At 39.1% G+C, this 26,687-nt stretch overlaps 1 protein-coding gene across 3 annotated transcripts in view; it reads left to right on the forward strand.

Annotated features, from left to right (window-relative positions):
* The window catches only part of LOC309585062 (chondroitin sulfate proteoglycan 4-like), a 44,874-nt gene extending 18,848 nt beyond the window's left edge, over positions 1–26,026 (forward strand). For 2 of the 3 annotated variants that reach the window (XM_082301525.1, XM_082301527.1), the window contains 6 exons: positions 695–871; positions 6,729–6,927; positions 10,890–11,021; positions 15,077–15,249; positions 19,740–19,923; positions 20,411–26,026. In XM_082301525.1, coding sequence (XP_082157651.1) covers positions 695–871; positions 6,729–6,927; positions 10,890–11,021; positions 15,077–15,249; positions 19,740–19,923; positions 20,411–22,461 — 2,916 coding nt within the window. In that variant the 3' untranslated portion in view covers positions 22,462–26,026. The remainder of the gene's footprint in view (positions 1–694; positions 872–6,728; positions 6,928–10,889; positions 11,022–15,076; positions 15,250–19,739; positions 19,924–20,410) is intronic. The other variant, XM_082301526.1, reaches the window with a different exon arrangement.
* Positions 26,027–26,687: the final 661 nt, after the last annotated feature.

The raw sequence follows: 26,687 nt of genomic DNA on the forward strand, positions 1-26,687 counted from the left end.
CTGGCCTTGATTTGAAGATCTTTCTGCTGTTTCAAGCTGGTCATTTCGAGTGGGGAAGGAGGCTGCCTTGTTGTGGGGAACCACATCACTTCATTGATGGCAGTATTGACACAGACCAGTGTGCTATAATCACAGTAGGCTGATGTGCCACTCACGTTCAGGCAGTGTTGTAGATACTCCGGAAATGTGAGACTGTGGGTGCATTTTGAAAAGACCAGAGGAAATGGTATGTAGATTGAACAAGGAGAACAGTGGAAAAAAAGTAATTTTTAAGGTAATTTCTTTGCTCACAGGCAGCCACTATATGCACAATGTGCTAATTTTCAGTCATTTAGCTCCAAGAAGCAAAATGGTATCATAAGTCACCATCTACTAACACTATGTTCAGATTATAGATTCCAGAAAACATTGTTAAATATAGTGGGATTGGATTTCCGTTTTTCCTTCAGAAAGAAGGGAGAATGCTAAGACTGGCAAGATATTCTGGCTAGAGGAATGGACAGATGAGCAGTAAAATTTACTGTTGTGAACAGAGCAAAGGTAGAGGTACAATCTGATATTCAGCATAAATAAAGTTTTGGAAGTCATAAAATGTTCGTGCAATTAATAGAGAGAGCCGTGACTAGGATATTTTTCAATGTGACATTTATTTTCTTCTAGCCTCTTTAGTTTTTCAGCTTGTTATATTTTTCAGGTGGAACAAGAATTAATCTACTATGTTCATGATGGCAGTGAAGAACCGATGGACAATTTTACTGTGGTAGTAAATAACACAGAGTTGTGGAAACAAAGTTTGCCCCAAGCTGTGTTTGTAACTGTTACTGCAGTAAATGATGAAGCTCCTGTTGTTAAAGTAAACAGAATTCTTCAGGTTTGTTTGTCAACGTTTTAAAGTGTTTGAATTAATTCCATTAATTCTGATGCCATTTAATGCCCCTTCATTAACAGACTATTGGGTTTATATCTGGTAGGTTAGTCAATATAATACCTATTAGTCCTTGGATTTAGGAAAATTAATGCTAATGAAAGGAGGCAGTACCTAGGTTTGTATTTAGGAAGATTTTTGACATTATGGAGAACACTTTTGACTGTTGTAAAATTTATCTAGAAGGCTGAACAAGCATTCTTTTAATCTTAAAGTTATGTGAAGTCTCTTGGACTGATGTGCGGTTTGTGAGGGTGGATGGCTTGCACCTGGGTGGTTGTTATGTTTTAGTGTTGTTTGCCGTGGTGTCTTGAGGGCTGTTATGTAACATGTAATGAACATGTAACTTAGAAAAGTACCAAGAATGGTCATGATGAGAATGCCAACTTTTCATGATTGTATTTGCATAGCCTTCCAACCCTATGCCTCTTGCCCTGAAGTGTTATAAAGGGTTGGACCTGCTAAGGTACATTCTTCTGCCTGCTCCTGTCCAGATGTGCCAGTGGGATGGGACAAGAGCAAATTGATTATGTGTTAGGTATTGCTTACACAAAACAGGAGTGTTTTCTTCTTCAAAACTGCAAATAATACAATGAAATCTGTGAAAATCTAGGGTCATCAATATATTAGTGCAATCAGTGAAGCTATTACTATGTGATAGTGTGAGGTAAGAAGAAGATACATTAACTTTTTTCTAACTGCCTTCCCCCAAAAAAATCCTGAAGAAAATTTTAAAGTTGTTGCCTGATGCTACCTTTAGCTCTTAAAAACCATAGCTGACTTTTTAATCTATTGATCTTTGAAAAGTTATCTACCACTACAGAAGTGACTACTGTCACTTCAGTTTCAGTGCATTTTCAGATTGATTAAGTAATTAATTAGTTTATTTATAGTATTTAACCCAGGACATATTTGTATCATATTTGTTTGTGTTATGGTAGCACTAAGTACCCAAAACCAATTTAGTAAAGATGCTGTGCCCAAAAAACCCCCACATGTAAAGACTTCCAATCTGAGATCTGATGGGTAAAAACAAGTTAAGTGCCTCCAAAAAGCAGAATGAAATGAGTGTGGGTCAGCTAATGAACTTGTAAACCAGCTGGAAGACTGGCAGAGAAGGTATTTAGGCAGAGAAGATGTTTAGGAATTGGTTTGAAAGAAGCTAAGCAGGATATTTGAGGCTGCCATCATTCCTGCTCTGCCATGCAGTTTGTAAATTGGTGGTACCAAAACATGCATTTAATTTTATGTAGTTAGTTCTGTCTTGGAGAGGGAGAGTGTATTGCTGTAAAGATGTAACCTTGTGTTGGGTATTTAGCCATTTTGCATGAGAAAACACATAATTTTTAAACTAGCCATAATGGTAGTGTTGTGCAGCTTCACGGTGACAGGAGATAACCTGCAGATGCCTACGACAGAAGTCATCCTGCCCTGTGCAGAGACTGCTGACAGAAGGGCAGACTGCCTTCACAAACATTTGGGTGGCACAGAGCAAAACCTGCCCTGGTTGAAATAATTACAGTGGTACTCCACAGACATCAGCACAGCACTCAGTAATCTTTGTCTAGTCACAGGGAAGAGGGCACTATGTTCAGTAAAATTTTTCAGGGTCTCTGTTCTGGTGCGCTGCTGGCATTAAACTGCTGGCATTGAACTGCTGGAATTGCAGTCTATTAACAGAACTAAAGCTGTACAGTGCACTGCAATGCAGCTTATAAATTTTTCTAAAAGTATCTGTGAATCTAGGCTTCCCAAGAGCAAGGATAACAAAGCTTCACCTACCTAGAGTTGGTCCTCTCTACTGGGGAGGCAGTCTGCGTACCAGAACCAGAATGCTGCCTTTGTGCCTGTGGTTTTGCTAGTCATGCACAAGCTATTGTTGAGAAATCAAATTGGTTTTTGTTGTGAGTGTGTTATCAAGTTATCTGCTAGGAGGAATACACTGAGATGATTCTTCCTGAAATCAAACTTCCACATCCTCAGTGAGGTGAAAGAAAATGGGTTTTGCTTAGTCCTGCTAAATAATGAGATGAGATGGGCATTTCTGTGTAGGGTAGTGGTGTCTGACCCCATGTTCTAGCAGAACAGTCTGTGCTCCTCAAGGGCATTGCTAGTGGTAGATGCTGAATAATAGACTATGTCTATTGCTTTTAAAAACCCAGTAGCTCTTCAATATATTTTGTAAGATTGGAAATATGCAAAAGTATACAATGACAGACCAGTACTGTGAAAACTGAAGTCCAGTAGAACTATTTGAGTTGACTGAAGTTTAGGACCTCGGAAATTTTGCAGGTCACAGTATAAAGAGTCAGAAAGAACTGCTGAATGATTAAAAAATAGGCTAGGATATGGTATCTGCTGTTGAGAAGTAGCTTATGTGAAGAGGTGCATTATGTGGCCAGTGATGTTGGTGTGAGCATATGGAAGTTAATTTTGGCCTTTGTCATGGGCTTCTGTCCAAATGCAAGAAGCTATCGAGCATGCAAACATGCTGAATGAGTGTAACTCTAGCTTCCTCACTTCAGAGACATCCATAACATTCCTTCTTCAAACAGCCTTGTCTGTTGTTATGAAGGTTATGAGCACCATGGGAGGAGTTTCAGGATGACAGACATCCAACCATTTTGGGAGTTTTTCTCTGGTTTGTCTGTAGGAGGTGGAAGTAAATAAGGGTTTAAAGAGGTTTGGGGTTTTTTTTTTTTTTTTCTTTTTTTTTCTTTTTTTTTCTTTTTTTTTTTTTCCCCTTTTTTTCCCCCCGGCTCAGAATTTGTGACATAACATAAAATACAGAAAGTTTTGCTGTCCTGAGAACTTCTGTATATAAATTGCATGTAAAGCATGCAATTTAAATCCTTTCCATTGCAACAAATCAATGAGATGTGTTTTTATTTAGAAACTTAAATTACCAGCATTTTAGATATAATTTCTTAAAATTTCCACAGGTTTTATGGGCTTTTTTTTTTCTAGAATGGGAATGGGTAAAGGAAATAGGATGTTTTGAAGAAAATCACTATCCTAGCATTATATCCTGCATTTAAATGTGTTTAAATATATGGGTAGCAATGCTGTGAAATGACTGTATCCTCCTGTTGCCACAAGAGGACTATATTTTCCTAGAATTAGGTTTTTCAAAAAACCTACAAATTTAAATGGATTATTTTTGTTGTTTTCTCTAAGTTGCTCACTTGAGTGTTAAAATGTGAATACAGAGTGTCTGGTAGGATATGTAGCGTGCAAGGAGATACTGATGAGCTGAATCCTGTAAGTAGAGCAAAATAAATTATTTCACATCAGCAGGGTCATGAACCTTTTTTTGGACTATGCCTATGGAATACGTTAGGCACATGAAAAATCAGTGTCATGCTATGTCCTGGAAGTTCAGATACAGTTTTCATGGTGCTCTTCAAAGAGATTTTGATCCCAGATATGAAAAATAAGATGCTTGTACAATTCTTGCTGTGTTCTCGGTGTTTGCTTCCCTGCGGTTCTTTTCAGCTCTGTGATCTCCTTTCATTCCTCAAGGATCATGTTGTAGGCCATGTATAGTACTTAAAAAGCATTGAGTGGTAGTGTGCTGGGACAACAGAATTAAATACTGACATTACAGAAAAAATCACTTTTTTTCTATAATTAGAAATTTTAAGTCTTTTTTCCTTTAGTAAGGAAAGTAATTTGAAACTTAGTGAGCCAATTGTAATAATGTGTCCATTGTAATTTCTTATATTTTTGCATATTCTGTGTGTGACCCTTTATTTTCTTCACAGAATAATCTACACAAGTGCTACTGAGATGAATTGAAAATTCTCAGTACAAAACATGTGACACTGATGTGCTTATTTGGTGCCACTCACTAAGTCACCCTGTACCATTAGTTGTTGTTCTGTGTCATAAGTGTCATCCTTTATCAAAATTTAATATTAATAATTACATTACAGCAAAATATATATTTCAGGGGAGAAAATAACTATTTGCTAGTATTTTCTATTATAACCTTACTTTTCAAATTTTTCTGATTAGGAAAAATCTAACTTCATTTTAGTATCTCTTGTTTCCATGGCACATATTTTGTGACATGATGTAGAATGTAATCTTTCCTCTGTTGAAGTGTGGTGGCAAAAATTTCAGTGGTTTAAAATGTTTCAAAAGGTTTTCTTTCATGGTTCATGTTAAAAAGTAGAATTAATATGTAGTGAATTGCGATTTTTGGCTTTGGCAGACATAAAATGCCCTTTGTTAATTTTTCCTCTTCAACCACTTGGTGTGCTGTTATTACCAGATATTTATTAAGTGTACTAAGACCCTAGGAAGATGGAAAGGAATGATGCAGTGTGTGTTTGGAAGCTGAAGCTGAGGTATTTAAAGGTTTAGGCTTTTAAGATTTTACGCTATGATATAAATTATACATGGAAATAATTTATATTGATGTAGTGAATATTTTAAGAATTTAATTTCATGTTGAGATGAATATGTATTGTTGTTTGTTAGCACTTTCATCCGTAATTCCAAATATATGCAACAGAGATGAAGAACAAAATGGGCCATTGCTTATCCTTCCCTAACAAGGAATTATCCAATTAGATAGGAATGAAATTCATAGAGCAGTCCTTTCTGCTTGAAAGAAGGGACTTTAAAGATCATCTAGTCCCAGCTCCCCCTGCCATGGGCAGGGACACCTCCTGAAGACCAGGCTGCTCAAAGCCTTATCCAACCTGGCTTTGAACACTGCCAGGACTGGGGAATCCACAGCCTCTCTAGGCAACCTGTTCCAGTATCTCACCACCGTCACAGTAAATAATTTCTTCCTAATATCTAGCTAAATTCCCCCTTTTTCAGTATGTACCCATTCCTCCTTACCCTGCCACTCCAGTTCCTGTCAGACAGTCCCTCTCCAGCTTTCCTGTAGGCCCCTTCAGATACTGGAAGGTGTCTGTGAGGTCCCCACACAACCTTCTCTTCTCCAGGCTGAACAGCCCCAACTTTCTCAGCCTGATTTCATAGAAGAGGTGCTCCAGTCCTTTTATCAATCTCATGGACCTCCTCTGGAATTAGACTTAGGATGTGCTCCAGATTTAGATTTACTAGAAGTAAGTAATGGTTTTTACACCGTCTTTCTAAAAACTAGTTAACTGTTTTGTCTGAGATTGTGACCTTGCAAAATGGTAGGCAGCTGTTGGAGGCACCAGTTGTTTCATCTCCCACGGTACTGAACACCTCCGGGTTTTTTAGTGCACTAGAAAAGGGCCTTTAGTGCATTTTCTTAGAAGAAAATAAGGCAGCTACAAGAGGTGTCCTATTTCTACTAGAATTTATGCTGTCCCCAGGCTGTTTTTTTTTTATCTTTCCTGCTGGTGAAAGTAGAACATATTGAATGCCTTGCCTGCTGCGAAATACATGACTCTAATATTCATGTGTATGTGTTGGAAAGCACCTCCTTGACTCAGTTATCATAATACAATTTTTGTTATGTTTCTAAGAGTTTGTATAATTCTTGACAAATAGAGCAATTGTACTCCAACTGTCTGAAGCTCTTAATTGTTGTAGGGTTTATTTGCTTGAATTATTTCAAGGTCTTGTATTTTGAAAACGATTTGCCAGGATGAGCTATGCCAGTCTGTGATCAGAGATTTGGATGGACTGTAAGGAAACCTGTCATAGCTGCTAGTGTTGCACAGCACAAATATTTATTATTTCTTTTTCTTGGAGTCATGTGTCATCTATCCCCATCTCCCATTTCGTGTTGTCCCAATTTTCTTTCCTATGCATTTTCTTTCTTTATTTTTTAAAATTTTTTTTGCTTTTCTAGGTCTGGGTGGGTTCAGTCACAGAAATAACTGTTGATGACCTCTGTGCAGAAGACAAGGACTCCTCACCATTAGAACTTGTGTATTCCATTACTCCACCTAGCAATGGGCACTTGGCTCTGAAGTCTTCTCCAAACAAGAGCATCCTTACTTTTACCCAGGCTCATATAATTAAAGGGCAGCTGGTATTTGTACACAATGGTATGTGATTTCAAAAATACCACATCAGCTACCAAAGTACCGCTCCTATTCAGTATATTTGTGTTCATAATCCATTAGAGATTCCATTGTAATGTCACAAAGATCTCGGAGCACTGGTTATGCGATAAATTATCTCAAAAACTAAACAAGAAAAGGTCTGACATCTGTTTAAATGTGTGCTCACTGGGAAACCTTGGTGTTCTTGTGGTTCATTAGATAGCAGCCTTCTTTCTGAACGCAATTTTGCAGTAGGGGAACATTTTCATGCACCTTTCAGAGATATGAAGTCCATTTTTTTGACTACTGTGATTGAAAATTTCCTGAAGCCTTTCTGTCTTGCTACAGTGCAGAGCTGTTCATGGACCAACAGACTCATAGATACCTGCCACACTGTAGTGATAGATGATGAAGTTATGGTTCATCTGTGTGATGTCAGTGTCCCTTTCAGGCTGTAAAAGAATTAAGCTTTAAACTTTGACTTTTTCTCCCAGTGTCCAGAGCTAGAGGCTGGGTTTTTTGTGTACTTGAGAGAATGTGTGGGGAATAAAAGAAGTCAGGACAGCTTCGTGCATCCTTGAGTGGCAGTGCTGGGAAGCCACAGGAATGAACTTCCAAGTGGGGTTCCAGCCAGAAGAGGTAGGGCTTTCACAGGGGGATAGCTACCTGTTTCCTGCTCCAGCTCTATTACTTTGTTACCTCAGTTGAAAGAAGAAAGCAGTTGCTACAGAAGGAATAAATCATTGTTTTGGGATGGAGATAGAAGAAGTACACTGCTCTCCTGCCAGCCTTGAGGCAGGCTGGAATTCAAGTGCTGCCTTGAGTGCAGCAGTCACTCCAGATTTGTGTTGTGTCTTCATGAGGTTAAAGTATTCTGCCTTACAATGCATTGCCTTGCAGAGTGCATATGTGTTGCTGAAATTGCTTTACAAGGAGCTGCTGGTGAGCCATAAGTATCCTGCTCAAATAATTTGGTCAGGAAATGAAAGGTCAAGAGCATGACAAAAGTGAGCCAAGCTGTTTAAATTGTTCCAAGGGAGACTTTGACATGTAAAAACCCCTGTGATGGTAGGACAGTGGTAGGTCTCAGTGTGAGGAAATTAATCTGCTTTGTGTTCCATAAAGGGCAAATGCACATCTGTAGTCTGAGGGAGTGAATCTTGATCAATAAAAGTGAAAAGAACAGAAAATTTCATTTTTACCAGTGAGTGGAAGTGTACACTAAATTTGTAACATAAAATTGCCCAGGTTGTGTGTCAGGTCTTGCAGCTGCTCTGGTTCTGCCATCTATTCAAACAGTGCTTTACAAAGTACTCTGGCCATTTTGCTTCTTTTTTGTTTCTTGGTCAGTGATTGTCTTCCCTCCTTCATCTTGACTTGTTGCTTGAAATGTAATTGTTACTCCCTTCTTATTGCCCCCAGCCTTATCCTGGGGCCTTTCCTTATGTTGTTTCTGTCATTCAGCTTTTTATCCCTTTTCTCTACATTTCCTCTGTTCCTTGTCATCAGTCTTACAGTGTGTGTTGGCTTCTTTGTCTCCTCTTGGAAGTACCCCCATTTACTATTCCTACTCACTCAAGCCCTTTCCAAAGGGAAGAGGAGCATCTTCTTGGTTGACACAGCTCTTCCATCCTCTGGCTACTCCTCATGGCACTCCACATTTTTTACACCTGTATGTGGCAATGATTCTCCGTCCTCAGTGTCTTTTGTACTGCCATACAGTGAAAGTACTACCATACTTTGCTTTTATCCCTCTAAATTAGACCTCAGAATTTTCCCTTCACATTGTTCAGCCTTATGAATTACATTATGCTGCTTTCTGTGCTGTGAGTTACAAATCTTCCTTTCTGCTCTCATGTTTTTGAGGTCCCCTTGAAATTTTGTTTGTTTCCTCCATAATCCCTGATTGTTTTATCACCGGTGTAAGTGCAGAACTAGAACACACCTTTCCTTTTTGGTACCCTTCTTTCAGTATGAGAATTGCTTCCCCTTTTCACTCTTGCTTCAGTCCAGGGTGCTCCCCTCTAGCTTTTGCAGTATGGGCCCTCTCCTTAAACTCTGACAGTTTTTTTTCTTAGGGCAGTAATGAATTGAACTCTTGTTGGTTCTGAAGTCTTAGTATATTGTCAATGCAGCTTTTACAGAGCCTCTTTCTGGTGTCCTTTTAATCACCTCTGATCAGATACAGCTTAAAAAATTAATTGTGATGAAATAATAAATGCTCCACCCAAGTAGAACTTCGAGATATAGTTCTGTTCCTGACTGCCGGTGACAAAATGTTTGTGTCAATCAAACAGTTGACCTGCCTTCACCAAAAAGCAAGTGAGGCTGCATAAGCAGGTTTGCTTCAAGTTTTTTTCAATTTAGTGCAAATAGTAGACTCCCAGATGCTTTTTTTGAATAAGCAACTGGTTCATTTTTATCAGGAGAATACATCAGAAAACAAAAACTTTTGAAATAAAAACAATATGGCCAGATCTTCCAGAACTGCTTCAGCTGCCTGGCTGAATATAAGAGCATTTCTTAGGGGTATTGTTAACTATAATCTCAGAACCCTCATTTGAGTTTTCTGATATATTAATTTATAGTTAGGCAAGGTATGCTGATCTTTACATGAAAGAACCCTCTGGCTTTCAGTATCTATATTCTTGTAGCAATATCTTGTGGCCAAATTGGGCAAAGCAAATAGAGGAGCATGGTAATTCTTTGCAACAGTTAATGTTTCACTTTTTAGTTCTTCGTACCTAATTGAACAACCTGGGGAGCCTCTGCTTAAAAGCAGCCTGTTAGTTCTGAGAGATGTATTTTTACAGGAATCCACTTAGACTCCTGGAGGTATTTTGCTATTGCTTGTGCCAAAGTACATACAGGTCTTAAGATTAAAGGGAAAAATGTGCATTTATTATGAGTGCATATAAGTTCTGAAATAGTTTAAGCTGTGACAACATACCTGCTTCAGCACAGCTGAAATGCAGCAAAGAAGCTAAGGAAACAACCAGAGTGTTGATTCAGACCGTTGAATATAAAACAAAATTAAAGAACAGTCTAGTTACTTCTCTCCCCAAATTCCTTCTTTGCCAAAATATGACTGCTTAAGTGCTTTGGACCCTCATAAGACATAAATGGAGCTGGAAATCTGGGAGCCATTGTCTCCCCAAGTTTAATTCGGTTTCAGCTCCACTGAGTCCGTGAAGAAGGAGAAGAAGGGGGCTGATTTCTATCTAAGGGATGTCCGGCCTTCACTGAAAACAACAGCCAGCAGTTCTTCTTGGGGAAGGTATTAATTGCATTATGAATTTATTTAATTCTAATTAAGATACAAGGGTTCTGATCAAAAGTTGTTTTCAGGATGATTTTGGATATATTGCTAAGGAAACTTTCCTGTCTGCCCATCCAGGAGTTGCTCCGGCAATGACACTGACACCACCTCAGACTTCCATTGTTGAGATGGAACCCCCTTCACATCTAGTGGCTCCAGTGAGCCCTACTTGACTCTCTACACACCCCACACTCACACAGTCAGACAAGGTTTTCTCACTGACTTGACCTCATGTTTCCCTTAGCAGAATCTCAGGTGCCTGTATCCCCAAATAATTTAATCATGGGTCAACAGCCGAATAACGGCTCTGGCTGGGAGCCCCTGAGGTGAGACCCTGACCCAGTCTAAGCCACAAAAGTCTGGAGCCTTCAGCTCCTGCTGTGTCTCTTGAGTGTCGGTCCCCTGGATGCAGGTCCCAGTGCCCTTTGCTAAGCAAAGGGTCAGCAGTTCAGGGCCTCTTGCTTCAGGTTCCTGCCACACAGAGCTCAACCTGCAGCTCCACTGCAGCTGCACCCAGAGCTACCTGCACTGAATGTGTTCCTCAACAATAATTCACTGTAGCCAAGAGTGCAAAGTCTCCGGTGTATGTTTGTGTTTTGTGTGACAGAGTAATACAAGAATAAATTTATTCTTTTGATTTCTACAGGAGCAATGTCTGGAGGCTTCAACTTTCAGGTGACAGATGGTTTGAACTTTGCACCCCAACAGATTTTTACCATCACAGCTCGGACGCTGGTCATTAGCCTTGAAGTGAACAAAGGGCTCGGAGTCTTTCCAGGTATGGTTTTTTGAGATTATTTTGGTTTTGTCCACTTGAAAATATTGCCTCATATAGAATTATTTGTCAGATACTTAACTGACTAAACTATGGAAAACTGTAGCTGGGAAAATTTATATGTGTTTTTAAAAAACGGGTTGATGTTTTCTCAAACTGCATACTGCTTTTTTGCTTTGTAGTCTTTAACTTTTTGATGTGTGCATGCTTGGAGTCATAGAAATTGGCAGAGAAATATTCAAGTACAATGTGATAATAACACTGCCTAAGATCTGGAGATTTCCCATTCAGGTTTGTTTAAAATCTCTGTCGTTTATTCAAATATTTAGAGATGTCTTAGGTTCTTGTGATCTTGCCTGGTAAGAGCGATAGAAGAGTGAAGCTTGTGTCCATGAGATTCTGAATAGCACATGTAAGTTTTCCAGATTGCTAGTTCACACTTCTTTTGTTTAAAATGAGTTATGAAGAGCAGCACAGACTCACTGATGAATCAGAAAGACTGAAAACTTTGATTCATGTTTGTGCATTTGTAGCTAGTTGGTTCAGTACCTGAGTGTTTTTTTAATGAAGTTGTACCACTGGAGGAGCTGATCTGCTAAGAGGTTTCACCAGAGCCATTTACTCCTTTGCACTGGCAAGAGTAATCCCTCATTGAGTTAGGAATCTAACATTTACTGCAAGATTAAAGAAGAAATAAAGATTAGTTTTCTCTCAGCAATATCTTGCATCACACTATTGTTTGTGCTGCCTTCCTTTTTTTTTTTTTCTCTGAATATGATCTGCAGAACCAGAGAGATACTAAGAGTTAGCAGCATTCTAGAGGTAGTGATCTGTACCTTGATTTTTTAATTGGATATGGAAGAGGAGCACTTTATCTTCTTAAACTTCTGAATATAAGTTGCATAAACAAAGGTTTGCAACAAAAGCCACTTAAACACAGGCAACAAAAAATGAGATTGTAGCAGCATGATCTTCTAATTCAGTCAATATAAATGGGATTCACGTAAATCCACTTACAAAGCTTATTAATCTGCAATTTTGGTGTTTAAGGTTGCCTTGGGCACAGGGATTTGATGGAATTCTTTCTTAAGCCAATGATAATTGTAAAAAAAGTATGCCTAATACTTCCATAGAAGGCAAAGTCTCTAGGCTGTCAATCAGTTCTTTAGTTTACAAAATACAGTATTTCTTTCAGCACTCCAAATTGTATTCATCCAAGATTGCAGTGTTTTTTCCTGTATTCTCACTTACTTTGGGATAGCAAAATTCCTTTCAGATGTTAAAAAGTGTTACTAGCTTTTTTGCATGTTCTCTTTACGGTATTTTTTAGAGACATTCTGGAGCTGTATGGTTTTCAGCTGTACTTTGCCATAATGAAATGACTGTTACAACAATGATGGTGCCAAATGGCTAATATATATGAAAACAACAGCCAGTGTCCTGTTACATTTTATAGCAGTACAAAAAAAAGTTAATTTTGAGCCAGCTTGAGAAATCTTCTCACTGGGGTAGTAAAAATTGAATTTATTGTGAAGAATTTACCATGTCTTCATGACTGGGTATAAACTATCCTCTAAAGCCTATTTTATAAGAGCGTGTACTGCTGTCTTCTTTTATGTTGGGTATACCAGATCTGTTTATATAATTTATAGATTTTTTTTTCTGTTTAACAGAAGCTTATTCTTTTCATCATACTCAGAAAATTGACTGCTAGATATATCAGCTTTTTCTAGTGTATGCTAGGTATGTGCAATTGGAGAATTTGCTTCTTCAGGAAGGCAATTGCTCAAACAAGGAATGAGAGCTGAGTTTCTCTGAGGAGAGGAAGCCTGAATTTTAGTTAATTTGAAGCAGAGCTGTCTAATCAGTCTGTAGATGAGATGATTTGTAAGTGTTTAGCAGTGATAGGGAGAATGCTCATGCCAAAGCATTTTCCAAATCTTAAATGTAGACAGTAAAAATGTGTAACAAAATTATTAGGCACCAACACTATGCTGTTGTACTCTACTTGAATCGATTATCTTGGCCCTACTCAGCATCTCCTGTTCTTGTTGTGTGTCTTCCTCCTCTCTCTGTTCCTGTCCCCTGTGTTGGGGTGGGGTTGTTTTTGTGGCCTCTCCTTCTGTGATTGGGAACACACAAGCAGTGTTCTCTCTTCATGTTCCTTCACCCAGTCTGCTGGCTGGCAAATAACCTTCCTCTCCCTGTTGAGGTGTCAGACCAGAGGAGAACTGCTGTGGGTGCCGGAGAAGGTTCTCAACTCTCAGGTCAGAAGTGGGTGAAGGAGAAGGTTATGTTTGGGGGAGGATGCCATTTTACAGGAGAGTGTGATAGACTGTGTTATCTGTGTCTCTAGACTGTATTTCAGCCTGTGGTGTGCAGTGCAGTGAGGTCAGGTCTGTTAGGAATCAAGGGGATTTTGTGGCAGACATGCTTGCTCCCCATGGCCCTGCTCTGTCATGGCAGTGGTGTGATACCCTAGTATGGTTAAGAGGAATTGGAGCAGTAACTTCCATTACAGTGTGACCATGTTTTAGAGTTGCTCTGTCCTACTCTGTCAAGGCAACACGGCCTGATTTGCGTAATAACTGCATTTGCAGATTTATGTAGTCTGATTAACTGTTGTGCTCAGTTGTACATTCTTGACCATATCTACTGTACACGCAAGGTCATGCTTCCCTCCCTGCCTGTCACACAATAAAGGGAAAAGAAGGGAGAGGAAGAGGAGGGAGACTTCTTGAATTAGGTATTGTGTGGGACAACTTTTCTCAACCTGAGAGACTCCTTCACCTTTGAAAACAATATGGACACAGAGAGACATGTGAAGGTAAAATGGGAACACAGGCAGAGGCAGAAGATCTTCTTATAACTACTCTGTTTCAAAGTAGTTGTTATTTGAACCAGAGCGCAAGCAGATGTGAACAAGCAGACTCCTCGTACTAATAATGGCTTGCAAAGTATCCCTATTCTTCAGTGTCCTTAACCATATAGCATATATATGTGTTATTTTGTGTTATTCTTGTATGAACAGTATGCTTTATTGAAGATGCATTGATAATTCAGACTTCAAGGATATGTACTGCTATATAGTCTCTGAAATTATATACTAAAAGCTATAAAAACTTGTTGCTCAAGGAGAAAAGAAAATGTGAAAACTGAGGCAGAAGTGGAGATACAGGGGGAATAGGGTGATGGGAATCTGTTGCTTCTCCAGAATTATCATTGAACATGAATTTTAGTTTGCTGGTTGTGTACCTTGAAATGGCCTCAAAAAGACACCAGATAAAACTTTTTTTGCTTTTAGGAAATTACTGACACAGCTGTGTCAAAAATTATCTTGGTTTGACTAATGCCAGAAAGCTCTTTATAATCTTTAAGCCGGAAGGTAGTAACCTGAGTTAGGTTAGTGTGGTGTTTTGTATTAAAATGATTTTGTTACCACTCAGTCTCTATCTATCTTAATAAATAAGACATTATTTCACTTTAGGCTGTTATTTCTGTTATATGGTGTTCTTCCTAATTTGTTTAATTCTGTACTTATGTTTTAATTTTATTTAATGAAAATCCTATTTCATATTGATGAAGTGTATTTCTGTTAAAGATTGATTTTAATTTACATGTTCACTAGAAACTTTGCTGTGTTGAGGCTTCTCTCAGTCGAATCACCTATGTCTTGTGGGTAGCAACTGGGAATACCAAAAATGCTGGAGTTTGAATTCAGTTCTAGACATTTGATGTGGAAACAGAACTTCTTATGCTTGCTCTATTCTATACTTGGGATTGTTTTGCAGAAGCCAGTATTTAGCAATTACACGTGCTGAAGAGAACTGCATTTTTTTCATTTTGAAAACAAGGGTACATCCTACTGATGGGGTTTTTAACTGAAAAAGCTGTGAAAGGGTTGTAACCAAAAAAAGTGTAACCCTGCTGATCTTATAAAATGTTATTAAAAAGCTAAGTAGAATTCCTGGGTGAGAGTGTGAGTTGTGCATACAAAACTTAGACTTTTGGAAAAAAATGCTGTTGTAAATCTTCTTCCTATAATTGACATTTTTTAGGTTCCAGGAAACCTATTTCACAACATGATCTGAAAGCTGTAACCAATGATGTGACCAATGCAGGAAACAGAACTATAACTTTTGTAATTGTAACTTCCCCAAAACTTGGAAAGCTGATCAGAGTAGATTCTGATGATACCACTCAGGAAATCTTCAGTTTTACTCAGTCTATGGTAAGCATTTACTTTGTAACAACCCAGTTGAGGGGTAGATTGTTACTTCAAAGGGCATCTTAGTTGCTTATTCTTTGTGTGATCCATTTACATCTGTTAAGTAACCTGGCATATGTGACCCATCAGTGCAATCACCCAGATTTGCTATGTCACTAAGTATCTGGCATCTAGTAACTAACACAAGAGGAGCCTTTGTTCCCCTCTGCTTGGATACTAGCAGGGTCTTGGCAATTCCCACTGTTTTGCTTGTAACACTATTTGTCAAGAAGAGCTGTTCTGGTGCCATTAACCAGCACTCAGAGGTTGGAAGCTTTTCATTTTTGGCAGAAGAAGCAGCCTTTTTCTCTATGAAAAGTCCAAGTATCAGATTCATTTCAGTACACAGTCCTCATGGGTGTCCCCAAGATGACTTTTATTGACTGTATTGGCTGTGGTACTAAGTGTTCGAAGTATCTTTACTGTGATAGGGGTTCTCATACTGAATGACTGAAATGTGGCAGCTTATGTAACTTGATGGAAAAATGCTTTTGCAAAAGGAATTACTTGTCTGTGTGCAGAATCTGAATATAACTTTATCTTCAGCATGCATTAAGCTATTCTCAGAAAATTGAAGTGAGGAAGACAAAAGGGGGTCAATCTTCTGACTTCGCTCATGGGAAAATATATGTTTACAGATTTCAAATGTAGCTATTTGATTTAGTGTATGAAGGAATAAGAAAATCTATTGGCCAGAATTTGAAACTTGGCCAGTAAAACCTGGAAAAAAGATTGACATTTTTATTAGCTGTCATCAGACTTTGAAACAACCTGACCAACAATGGTTGTGGAATGAATCTCCACTTGGACTTTATAACTCAAGATGAACACAGAATGGTTCTCATAAAAAACATGTTCTAATCCCATTATGTTATTGGTCTTGTTTCAAAAGTTACTGAGTTATGTCTTATTTTATGAAAGAGATGAGTTGTATAATGACACTGTTCCCTTTTGATCCCAAAGTGTGTGATTTTTATGAGTGTTAGATGAAATAGTTAAGCATGTTAGATGGAAAATCTTTCAGCTAAGGTTTTGAAATGTCACTCCTTTTGCCTATGGATATGACCATTATGTGTGTATATCAGGTAGTACCATGTCAGAACATGCCACTTATTCTCCATAGCTTTCGTTTTTACTGAACTTTCCTTTTAACTTTGTAAATTGTGTAAGGATCTGGGCTGTAATAATATGTATGGTTTTCTTGTCTGTTGGGAGATATTTCTGTTGGCCATTTTAGTTTCAAACAAGTAGAGCGAAATGACTTCTTGCAGGTGGAATTAGGGCATCCAGACCAGCTTGCTATTTATTCTGGTAGAGAACAAAACATAAGGGAGAGAAAAGGGATCCTAAATAAACTTTCAGTGCAGTGTGTTATAATCTCAGAGAGTTAAATATGAGTGAGAAAATTGCATCTATGTTACAAACATTGTACATTTTCCATGTAACAGAGACTAAAGCATTTAGTTTCTGTTTGGTAGTAAGCTTGTAAATCTGATTTGAATTGGAAAAAAATTTGCATTAGTGTAGGTCTTTGGGATTTCATTGACTTAATTCTGTGTTGAGGAACTTGAAATTTCACTTTGGAGAAGTACTATGCTGCTAGCTCATAAAAGTAGTTATTGCTTTTCCTGGGGTGCTGAACTCTTCCCTATGCCCTGTGGTTTTTTGCTTTGTTGCCAAAGCAAAAAAACCCCAAAAGAAGCAGAAATTATTATTGTATTCCAAGATATTTTTTCTTGAACAGATGTTGTTCAGCTAATATAAGAAAATTATTTGCACATTAAACACTCTTGAGTAACACAGAAGTTTTTCAACATGATGTTTGCTTTTTGTTTTTCTCTGCAGTACTTTCTGTGATACCTTTGAAGTATTTTCATCTTGCAGCAAGCCATAGCTTTTTCATTATATAGAGTCGTTGCAGAGGTAAACACAGAAGTCCTCACCAATTCCATTCTGTTCTTAGCCCAGACATTAGAATGGATTTGTAATAATAAAAAAAAAAAACCAACCCAACCAACCAATTAAGGTTGATACTAAACACCATTGAATTTAAAGGATGTATATTGTGCCTGTATTTGTTACAAAAATATGCTGTGCTCAGCTTGAAGTTCTAGAGGTTTTGGAAAATTACCCTGAACTAACATATCCTTTTGCTATTAATTTATTTTTTGTTTGTTTGTCCTATAATAGCCATTAAGAATTAAATTAGTATAGGGAAAGCAGAGACCTGGAGATGTGTCTATAGAGTTTTATCACATCAGTCTGAATTTTTTAGAGAAAAAAATGGGATGGTTTCAGAGCTGCTGAGAAAACAGACCTTGAAAGCCCAGTGTGCCTAGTGATCTCAGTGGGGGCTGTTGCAGTAATTTCAGGATTCAATCTCTCTGCATTCACACCTCAGATTTAATACTGCTAAAATGCTTCATCTGTGATAACAGCAGGGGGGTTTTGTTTTCTTTTTTCACATCTTTCAAGCATATGTGATACAAACGTGTACTAATGAGTCTCTTCAAGGTGTTTGCAGGATGTGAGGAGTGTTAAAATAGTAAATTTAGAGTCGGCACCATCTCAGACAGCGATCTCTCTGGCAATTACAAACTAACATGTGCAGGTCAGGTCAGTGGTTGCCTGGGAACTTGCCAAGGATTTAATAGATATGACTGTCATCTCTCCAAGCCAGTGAATGAATTATCAAGCAGTCCAGATGCTGAATCTACTGGATAAGATTCAGTAAGTGTTCTAGTGTTGCTGTCATTAGGAATTCTATTACAGTTCCAATGTATTATAGTATTGATCTTAAAATTCAGGTATAGTTCCAGCTGATGAGAAATAATCTGAAAATACTGCCTTTTGCTTTGGGGTCTAAAGAGATAAATGGTTTTATCTTGTATGTGCATTTGTTTCTCTGGAGATTTACTGCTGTATCTTGCAATACTTGTAAGCTTGATTACTCACAGCAGACTGATTAGATTCTCTTGAGTATGATAATCTGCAAGGTCAGTGCAGGCAGGGATAGGACAAACCAGATCCCTTCCTGTCTTTTAGGAATCCCCTTCTTGCTGTGATATAGAAGTTTTCCATTACGTAGTTCCATCAACTCTTTGCTTATAAGTGAGAGTAAATATCAGTGGTCATTACACTTCCTTCTGGTTTTCTTAGTATCTTAGCAAATACCTTTTGCTATTTACAGGAAATAACTTCGTCAAAGTCCTTTTCCTGCCTTCAGCCTTTCATATGCTTTTTCAGGACAAGTAATCAAGCCCTGCTAGTGTCAAAACCCTAGACATATGATACCCTGATTTGCTAAAAATACAGTCCAGCTGAGCTCATGGTCACCATTGCCATTGCTAGTTTGAGATAGTTTCTCAGTGTTATATATCTCTCTGTTCTTCATGTAAGGCTTTTACTAAGCGTTCATGCCCAGTAATATTTCACTGACTTTTAGGTGTTTATCTGGCAACACAGAGTCCATCTTATGAGAAAGAGAAATGCAGGATAATCTCAGTGTACATACAGGCTGGATCCATGGGCTGAGGCCAGTGGTGTGAGGTCCAATAAGGCCAAGTGCTGGGCCCTGCCCTTGGGTCACAACAACCCCAGGCAGCGCCACAGGCTGGGACAGAGGGACTGGGAACTGCCCAGTGGAAAAGGGCCTGGGGGTGCTGGTGACAGCAGCTGAACATGAGCCAGGGTGTGCCCAGGTGCCAAGAAGGCCAAGGGCATCCTGGCCTGGATCAGCAATAGTGTGGCCAGCAGGACCAGGGCAGGGATTGTCCCCCTGTACTGGGCACTGGTGAGGCCACACCTCGAGTGCTGTGTCCAGTTCTGGGCCCCTCACTGCAAGAAAGACATTGAGGTGCTGGAGGGAGTCCAGAGAAGGGCAATGGAGCTGGGGAAGGGTCTGGAGCACAAGTCCTGTGAGGAGCAGCTGAGGGGTGTTTATCTGAGCTGGGGGTGTTTATCCTGGAGAAAAGGAGGCTCAGGGGTGACCTTATCACTCTCTACCTGCCTGAAAGGAGTTTGTGGCCAGGTCAGTGTTGGCCTCTTTGCCCAAGTAACAAGTGGTAGGATGAGTGGACATGGCCTCAAGTTGTGCCAGGGGAGGTTTAAATGGAATACTAGGACACCTTTCTTCATTGAAGCATGGCTGAGTATTGAACCAGAATGCCCAGAAAAGTGGTTGAATCACCAACCTGAATATTTTAAAAGATATGTAGATGTGACACTTGGGACATGGTTTAGTGGTGGCCTTGGCAGCTCCAGGTTAACAGTTGGATTTGATCTTAAAGATCTTTTGCAACTTAAACAATTCTGTGATTCTGTATACACTGTGCATGGACTAAGGTACAAGGGTCTCTTTGAACAGTGTTCTCAAGATGTTTTTTCTGTCTTAACACTCCTCTGTTTATAATCCTTTTCCTCTTTCACATATGTGTTTTCTTTTCCTGGAAAAGGTTGATGAAGGTGTGATCATGTATGAACACTTACATGCTGAGTTGGCTGGCTGGAGTGCAGAAGATTTCTTTGCATTTACTGTCTCCTCTCCACCATCAGCTCTGGATATCCAGGTGTTCCGTGTTGTCATTTCATATGAAATTGCCAAGCATGATCAGAATAGTCGTCTTCTAGCAAATACAGGTAAAAATGCTTCACGGTTTGGACTCCAAATTATTTTGGATCTGTCAGAGGTACATTGAAGAACGGACTAAAAACAAAAGTGTCTTTCTCTTCAGTAAGCGGTGACCTACTTCTGAGACAGAGAGTGCTGTAGGTAGTGGGAAAGCTACATTCACTGCATCCTTAGAAATGAGATTAGCTACATATGTTTGATGCTTCCTACTGCTGTAGAAGATATTTTGTTTTCTATAATGGTAGGTGAAAACACTATCAGAAGTTTTGAGATACCAATATTTCTTTAATCTTAGTGTATGCATCAGTCATAAATCTTGTTTCTTGTATATAATTGTATTTTTAAAGTAGTGGTAATATATTTTTAGCCATGACGTGGAAATCAAGGATACCATGAAGAGATTTTCTGAGCATCATCAGTATTTGATATATAATTTCTGAAATAGTGCAACTATAAAATGTTCAGTTTCTAAGATTCTCTTTTCATTTCTGCCAGGTGCCATAGTCCAGGAAGGAGGTAGAGTATTAATCAACAAAACAAATTTAGATGCTTCAAACCTATTGATTAAGCTACCTGATGTACAGCGCTCCATGTATGAAGTCTGGTATCAGGTTGTATCTTTACCCCAACATGGCATGATTGTTGTTGGAGAACGAAATGTTACCAAAGAAAAACCTAACTTCTCCCAATACATACTGAACAAATTTGGAATTATGTACATACATGATAATTCTGAATCTCTAAATGACAATTTCACTTTTGCCGTTTGGTTAAACCTAAAGAGCAAGCCTGCTACAAAGCCCCGTAATGAAGTTTTAGAGGAGATGTTTAATATCACTGTTTTCCCAGTGAATGATCAATCTCCAGAACTGAAGACTAAAAGACTGCACTTGAAAGTCCTGCAGGGAGATGTGCTAATGCTGGGGGCAGAGAATCTGAAAGTTGAAGACTTAGATAATGCCCCAGCTGAGCTGAAATACACCATTGTTAGCAACCCAAATAATGGTTTCTTAGCAATGAAAAGCAATCTCAGTGTCTCTATAAAAGATTTCACACAAGCTGATGTTGACAGTGGTAAAGTTTGGTTTGTACAGGATGGAAGTTCATCTTCTGGGGTGTTTTATTTCAGTGTGACTGATGGTAAACATCGACCTTTATACAAACTGTTCAGTCTGGAAGTCGTACCAATTGCTCTTGTCCTAGTCAACCTTACCAATGTTGCACTGCCACAGGGCCAGACATCTGTCACTATTACTGATGTTCAGCTTGCAGCTGTCACAAATGGAAAAAGCACTAATATTATGTATGAAATAACTCAGCCACTCAAATATGGGCACCTCATGATTGGAAATGAGCAGGTTACTAGATTTGAGCAGGCAGATTTGTCCTCAGGAAGGCTCTCTTACCACCTGACAAATCTCACTGCTTCCAGTGAAGTACTGGAGTTTATGCTTTTCACTGCAGAAGGCAATCTAACAGGACAAGTGCTGAACATCACAGCAAAGCCTTTAGTACAAATTGTATCTGACCTGCAGATTTCAAATCAAGCAACTTACAAATTTGGAAGCGGTGACCTGGATGCTTCTGAGCTAGCCAATTTGACAAACAGTAATCCTAGATTTGAAGTGATAATGCCCCCCTCTCATGGAAGGATTGTAAAGAAAAGGTTTGTGAATGATGCAGTGTTGGAAGATATTCAGATGTTCACCCAGGCTGACATTGATAGCGGTGTTTTGCTTCTAGACATAGACACAAATATGACAGGCATCGATCTGTTGAATGACTCATTTACATTTATCCTCAGGGCAGATGCTGTGCAGCCTGCTGTTGGCTGTTTTCAGTATTCCATTGTGCCACACAGTCCTGCACTTGTGCAGGGTTTTACAACAGAAGTGCCTCTTGTAACTAGCATGACCACTTTCAAGGCTCACTCTACCTCAAAGGATGAGGCCCCAGCCTCCTCACAGAATGAAGAGCCTGCAATAGCACCACAGAAGACTGAACCAACGATGTGGCCAGGGCAGAATCACTGGGGAAACCTACATGAGGAAGGTCCACTGCTAAACCTGGCAGTGGGAACAAGTGTATCTGTGGAGTTGAAGACTACAAACCAGGTTAGTGCCAAGAGTCCCAGAGAGCAGGGAGGCGAAAGCAACCTTTGGTACATCATTATCCCCCTGGTCCTCGTGTCTGTGCTACTCATTGTTGCTGTTACTTCTGTGTGCATTTTGTTAATGTGTCAGAAAAAAGAGAAGACAAAACCTCCAGTCAGAAGTCAAACAGATGGAATCCTCAGCAGTGCAGATCGATGTCTGGAACGGAGCTTGACTGTGCCCGCTGTCACAGTGACTCCTCTCATGAAGGGGGCTGAGAGAAGTACAGCCTCAACATCTCTGGCAGTAAGACATGAGCAGCTGCTTCCTACAGTGATTTCTCCAGCTACAGAAGGGCATCTGAAAAACAGTTTTTTGAGTCTTGATCCTGAAATGATCCAGTATTGTCGAAAAACAAACCCAACTTTGAAGCGCAATCAGTACTGGGTGTAGTTACACCAGTTTTGGTCATGGTAATTGATGTAGTATGGAACAGTGAATATATATTGTTGATATAATTTGTTCTTTATTACACTCATTTATTATAGGTCACATGATACACTGTGTATTAGATGAAATCTAAATACCTGTGAAATAATAATAATAATAATAATAATAATAATAATAATAATCCTACTGATTACCATGGCCATAACAGAAGATTTGCAGTTGGTATGCCAGCAAAATTCTCACTTAATTCAGTGGGGAATTTGGCCTCATGGATTTTGAGTGCACCCTACATATGCAGTATTTTTTATTTCCCATTGTTCCCATGTTCTGTCATGGATTATATATTTTTAATAGAATTGTTGGTTTGTTTTTTTTAAAATTAGTTTTGCTATAAAGGTCTTTTATTCCTTCTGAATCACTACTTCTCTTTGAAGAATTTCAAATTGTTTCACTAAGTAATTTCCATGGTGCTAATTTCAGTAATGTAATTTTGACCTGAAGGCTGTTCAGAGGCCAATACTAAAGAAATAAAACTCTGACTATTTTGATGGGTCACTGAACTGGATATCCAGAATTCAAATTCAGCAACAATAATACAGCAGTGAATAAGGGTTCTGGTGGAATACTGTGAGATGTTGTTTGTTCTTTTGGTTTCTTTTTTCCTTATTTGATACTGAACTCTGGCCTTTAGTGTCTGAAAACTGGTAAAATACATCCTTTACCTCTACTCCACATGGCAAAAACTGAGTGTCAGTCAGCCTGTCTGCTTAATTACCTTTAGGTTTAGATGTGCATAAAATTAGGCTGGATGTGCATAGAATTTCCTGCTTCTGAGAAAGGGCTAAATTCTGCTTTCAGTGAAGCAAGCACAACTTTCTTCAGAGTCTGTGTACCCAAGCAGATGGCAGTAGAATCAAGTCGTGGGCTGCATACTGTCGTATGTCCTGGAGCTACTGACAGAAACAATCCTGCAGTGTAGTATGTATCCTCTTCTGAAGTTTCAGTTTACCCTTCATCTTCTGGAACACTGAACAAATGTGCCTTATACACTACTACCAAGTGCTACTTACTCCAGCTTTGCTCTGGTGATAAAATGTGCAATAATTTCTGTGCAAAGGGAATATTTTTGTATTTTTGGAAATCCAAGCTCACTAGTGATGTGCAGTCTCCAGTAAAGGTCCAGTTTTATTTCCACTGAGAGCAAATAATAAAATTCCTATTGACTATGAAGAATTAACTGACTTCAAGGGAGTGGTGCTGTGATCATAACCAGTCTCATAGTAATACTAAACTTCCCATCTGTTTTTTGCCTTTAAATTGTTACAGCTTCCAGCCAGCCTCTTTGTAAAGACTGTTCTCAGCAGTCTCAGCACTGCACTCACTCAGTAAACACTGGAATACCATTTTTATTTAGACCTAGGTGCTGCCATTTTTGCTTTTATAGAATGTATTTATGGGCCTCAAGATCCTTGGTGCTATTCATTTCACACTACTTTGTTTTGGATTAATTTTTTTGGATGAATTGTTGATGATTAAGTGTGTTTCTGTCATTTATCAATGGCAGTTATGGGAAATTTTCACCCACAGGGAGGGAGGGCCAGATGTAAACTCTGCTTGCTGCTGTGTTCTGAAAGCTGAACACAGTAGCAGTGGGGGTAGTCCTCATCTTTGCAACCTCTGCCATGGGCAGACATGATTGTGGTGCTTTTTTCAGAGCCCACTTCAAGAAGAGTAGTCCATGTCACTGGAAAATATACAAGCCACATCTTAAGCAGATCAAGTTATTAGAGCACTAGAGACTAAAGATATGAACCCTTCAAATGCTCAAACTAAAATGTATTAGCAAACTGGTCATACAGTTTTTACATCTGTCATTACCATATCTTCCCTGAAGTGAGTGTGTGAGTTCAATCAAGTATGTGATCAGTGTAAAGGGCTCTGGATGTTCAGGTGTCTTAGGTGGATCACTGTAGATCTGCATGGTAGACCTTTTCTGCTTTCCCAAAGTTCGTCTCTGGGACTGTTCTGAGCAGCTCTCAGCCAGAGAGGTGGTGTTGCCAGCCACCACAGGGACACCCCTGCACCTTCTGTGGAGGTACAGCCGTATGTCTCTTGCATTTCCTGGAACCCCTTCTGCTAACATCAAGCAGACACCAGCTTCCTCCAGGTCCCAGCTGTCAGATGCAGCCTGCCTCTGATGCCTTCTAGACAGTAGCAGCAACCTGATCCCTTGACACCTTCTCCAGGCCACACTCCAAAGAGGAGTAAAGAATTTTAATCCCAACACTTTCCTGACATGTGAAGAAGCCTGCCTCGCATTTTGCTGTCAACAGCAAAAGAGACTTCCTGCTCCAATACCTACCAAGCAGTGTGCCTACAATTCAGTACCAAAATAATGCACTGCTGAAAACTCCTGGAGTCTGGTGACAAAATCCATAGTCAGCTTGTGAACGGCTGAACAAAAATACAGAAATGAAACGTGTTCTTCATGAGATTTTGCTAGGTGTATTGGTGTCAAGACGGGTGTGCCTAAATTTGTGGTGCTCAGTGTGCAGTGGAGATGGAACGTAGGGCTGATGTAGTGCTGCTGATGAAAAAAATGAGACCATGACATAGTAGTCAAAAAAACCGCAGTGCAATTACGACTCCACAATTGAATGGGCATTCTTGAGCTAGAGCATTTCCATGCTAGGACAAAAATACTCCATGAAAACATCAAAAAAGGTGGTAGAATTTGTGCTGGCTTTCGGCTTTAGCATAAGGAGCTGAAATCTTGCTCTGTTTCTAAAATGGTTTTGGTTTACAACAAATTTTCAAGTAGATTAGCCTTAATGGGGTTGTATCTTGAGCGTCTGGCTCAAGCATTGAGGGGTTTTTTTCAGTTTTGGTTTTGTTTTTTTAGTTAAAATCAGCCTAAACTTCACTGATTAATCAGTGAAGTGTGCCAGCATTCAGTTCTCTTACTCAGTTTTTGCTGCAGTGAGACAACTGTGCCTGCCATATTATGTAATGCATGGCTGAAAACTTTATATGGATGTAAGTTTTATTGTTAATCAGTGATTACTTGGGTTAATGCAAAATGCAGAGGTAATATTGTAACTGGTAACTACATATGAATTTAGCTTTAAAATCCCACCCTGAATCCCTTGTTTAAAAAAAAAAAAAAAACAACTAAAAATCTGATTATGTTAAACTTTCCCTGTGGACAGTGCAGAATAGTCTTTGGCAGAGGATGGTTTATCTTGTTCATACATAGATATTTACTATAGATGAGAGACGTCCGCTCTGGCTTAGCTAGAAGTCCAGGTCTGAGATGATAAAAACTAGCTAGGGTGAATCTCATACTGGGTTTCCTAAATTACTATGGATCTAGAAAATGAAAGATTTGCCCATTTCATGCTTATGTATTCTTTTGCAGTTCTAGGAACACATATTTTATGGTTGGAATCTGGCTTGAATATTTTGGTTGTTTCACTTGGCCTTGAAGTTGTGTATTGTATTTACTGAAGGTGGGGTTTGTGAAGGATTCCCCTTTTTACCAAATGGAGTTCTAAACTGCAACATGGAAGTGCCTTGAAAACATATATTAAGTCAATAAACCATTTTGTTTATAATCCATGTGCTTAATGTTTTTGTGCTTTCTTTAAAGACCTGTGAAGTGCAGAGACACAAGAGAATCCCATTGCCAGTAACAACATTCTTCTGGGTTTTCTAAAGTTGTATTTTTTAAATTGCACATGTGCTGGGATGGCTGCTGTACTGTGCTGAGTACAACTCAGTGTGTGTGGCCGGAAAAGGAGAGACATCTCATTGTGCATCTAACCTGGCCCAGCACTCGCAGTAATGTAACATCAAAATAAATGCATTGATTTGAACTTGCTCAAATAGGACTACACTGGGTTTATTTCAGAAAGATTTTCTGTTTAACTGCACCTAATTTTAAAATACCAAATTCTTAAATACATTGATGTTAATACATTAGTGCTGTTTCTTCTTTGATTTTCATCTTGATCTAAAGTACCCCCTCACTCCAGCCTCACACCAAATGCACTGGTCAACCTGATTTTTTTGTTTATCAGAACGTAGCTGGTTTGTAGTTGTTCCTGTAACTTGAGGTAAGGAACTTCCTTTTGAGATATCAGAAATGCTGGTGGCCCTGGGGAGCAGCTTCCCCTACACCATGAATCAGTGCCCTGAGCACAGAAATCTGTCAGCAGTAGAGAGTTGTG

The sequence above is a fragment of the Coloeus monedula genome (assembly GCF_965178545.1).
Source record: "Coloeus monedula genome assembly, chromosome: Z".
In the NCBI taxonomy this organism is placed as follows: Eukaryota; Metazoa; Chordata; class Aves; order Passeriformes; family Corvidae; genus Coloeus; species Coloeus monedula.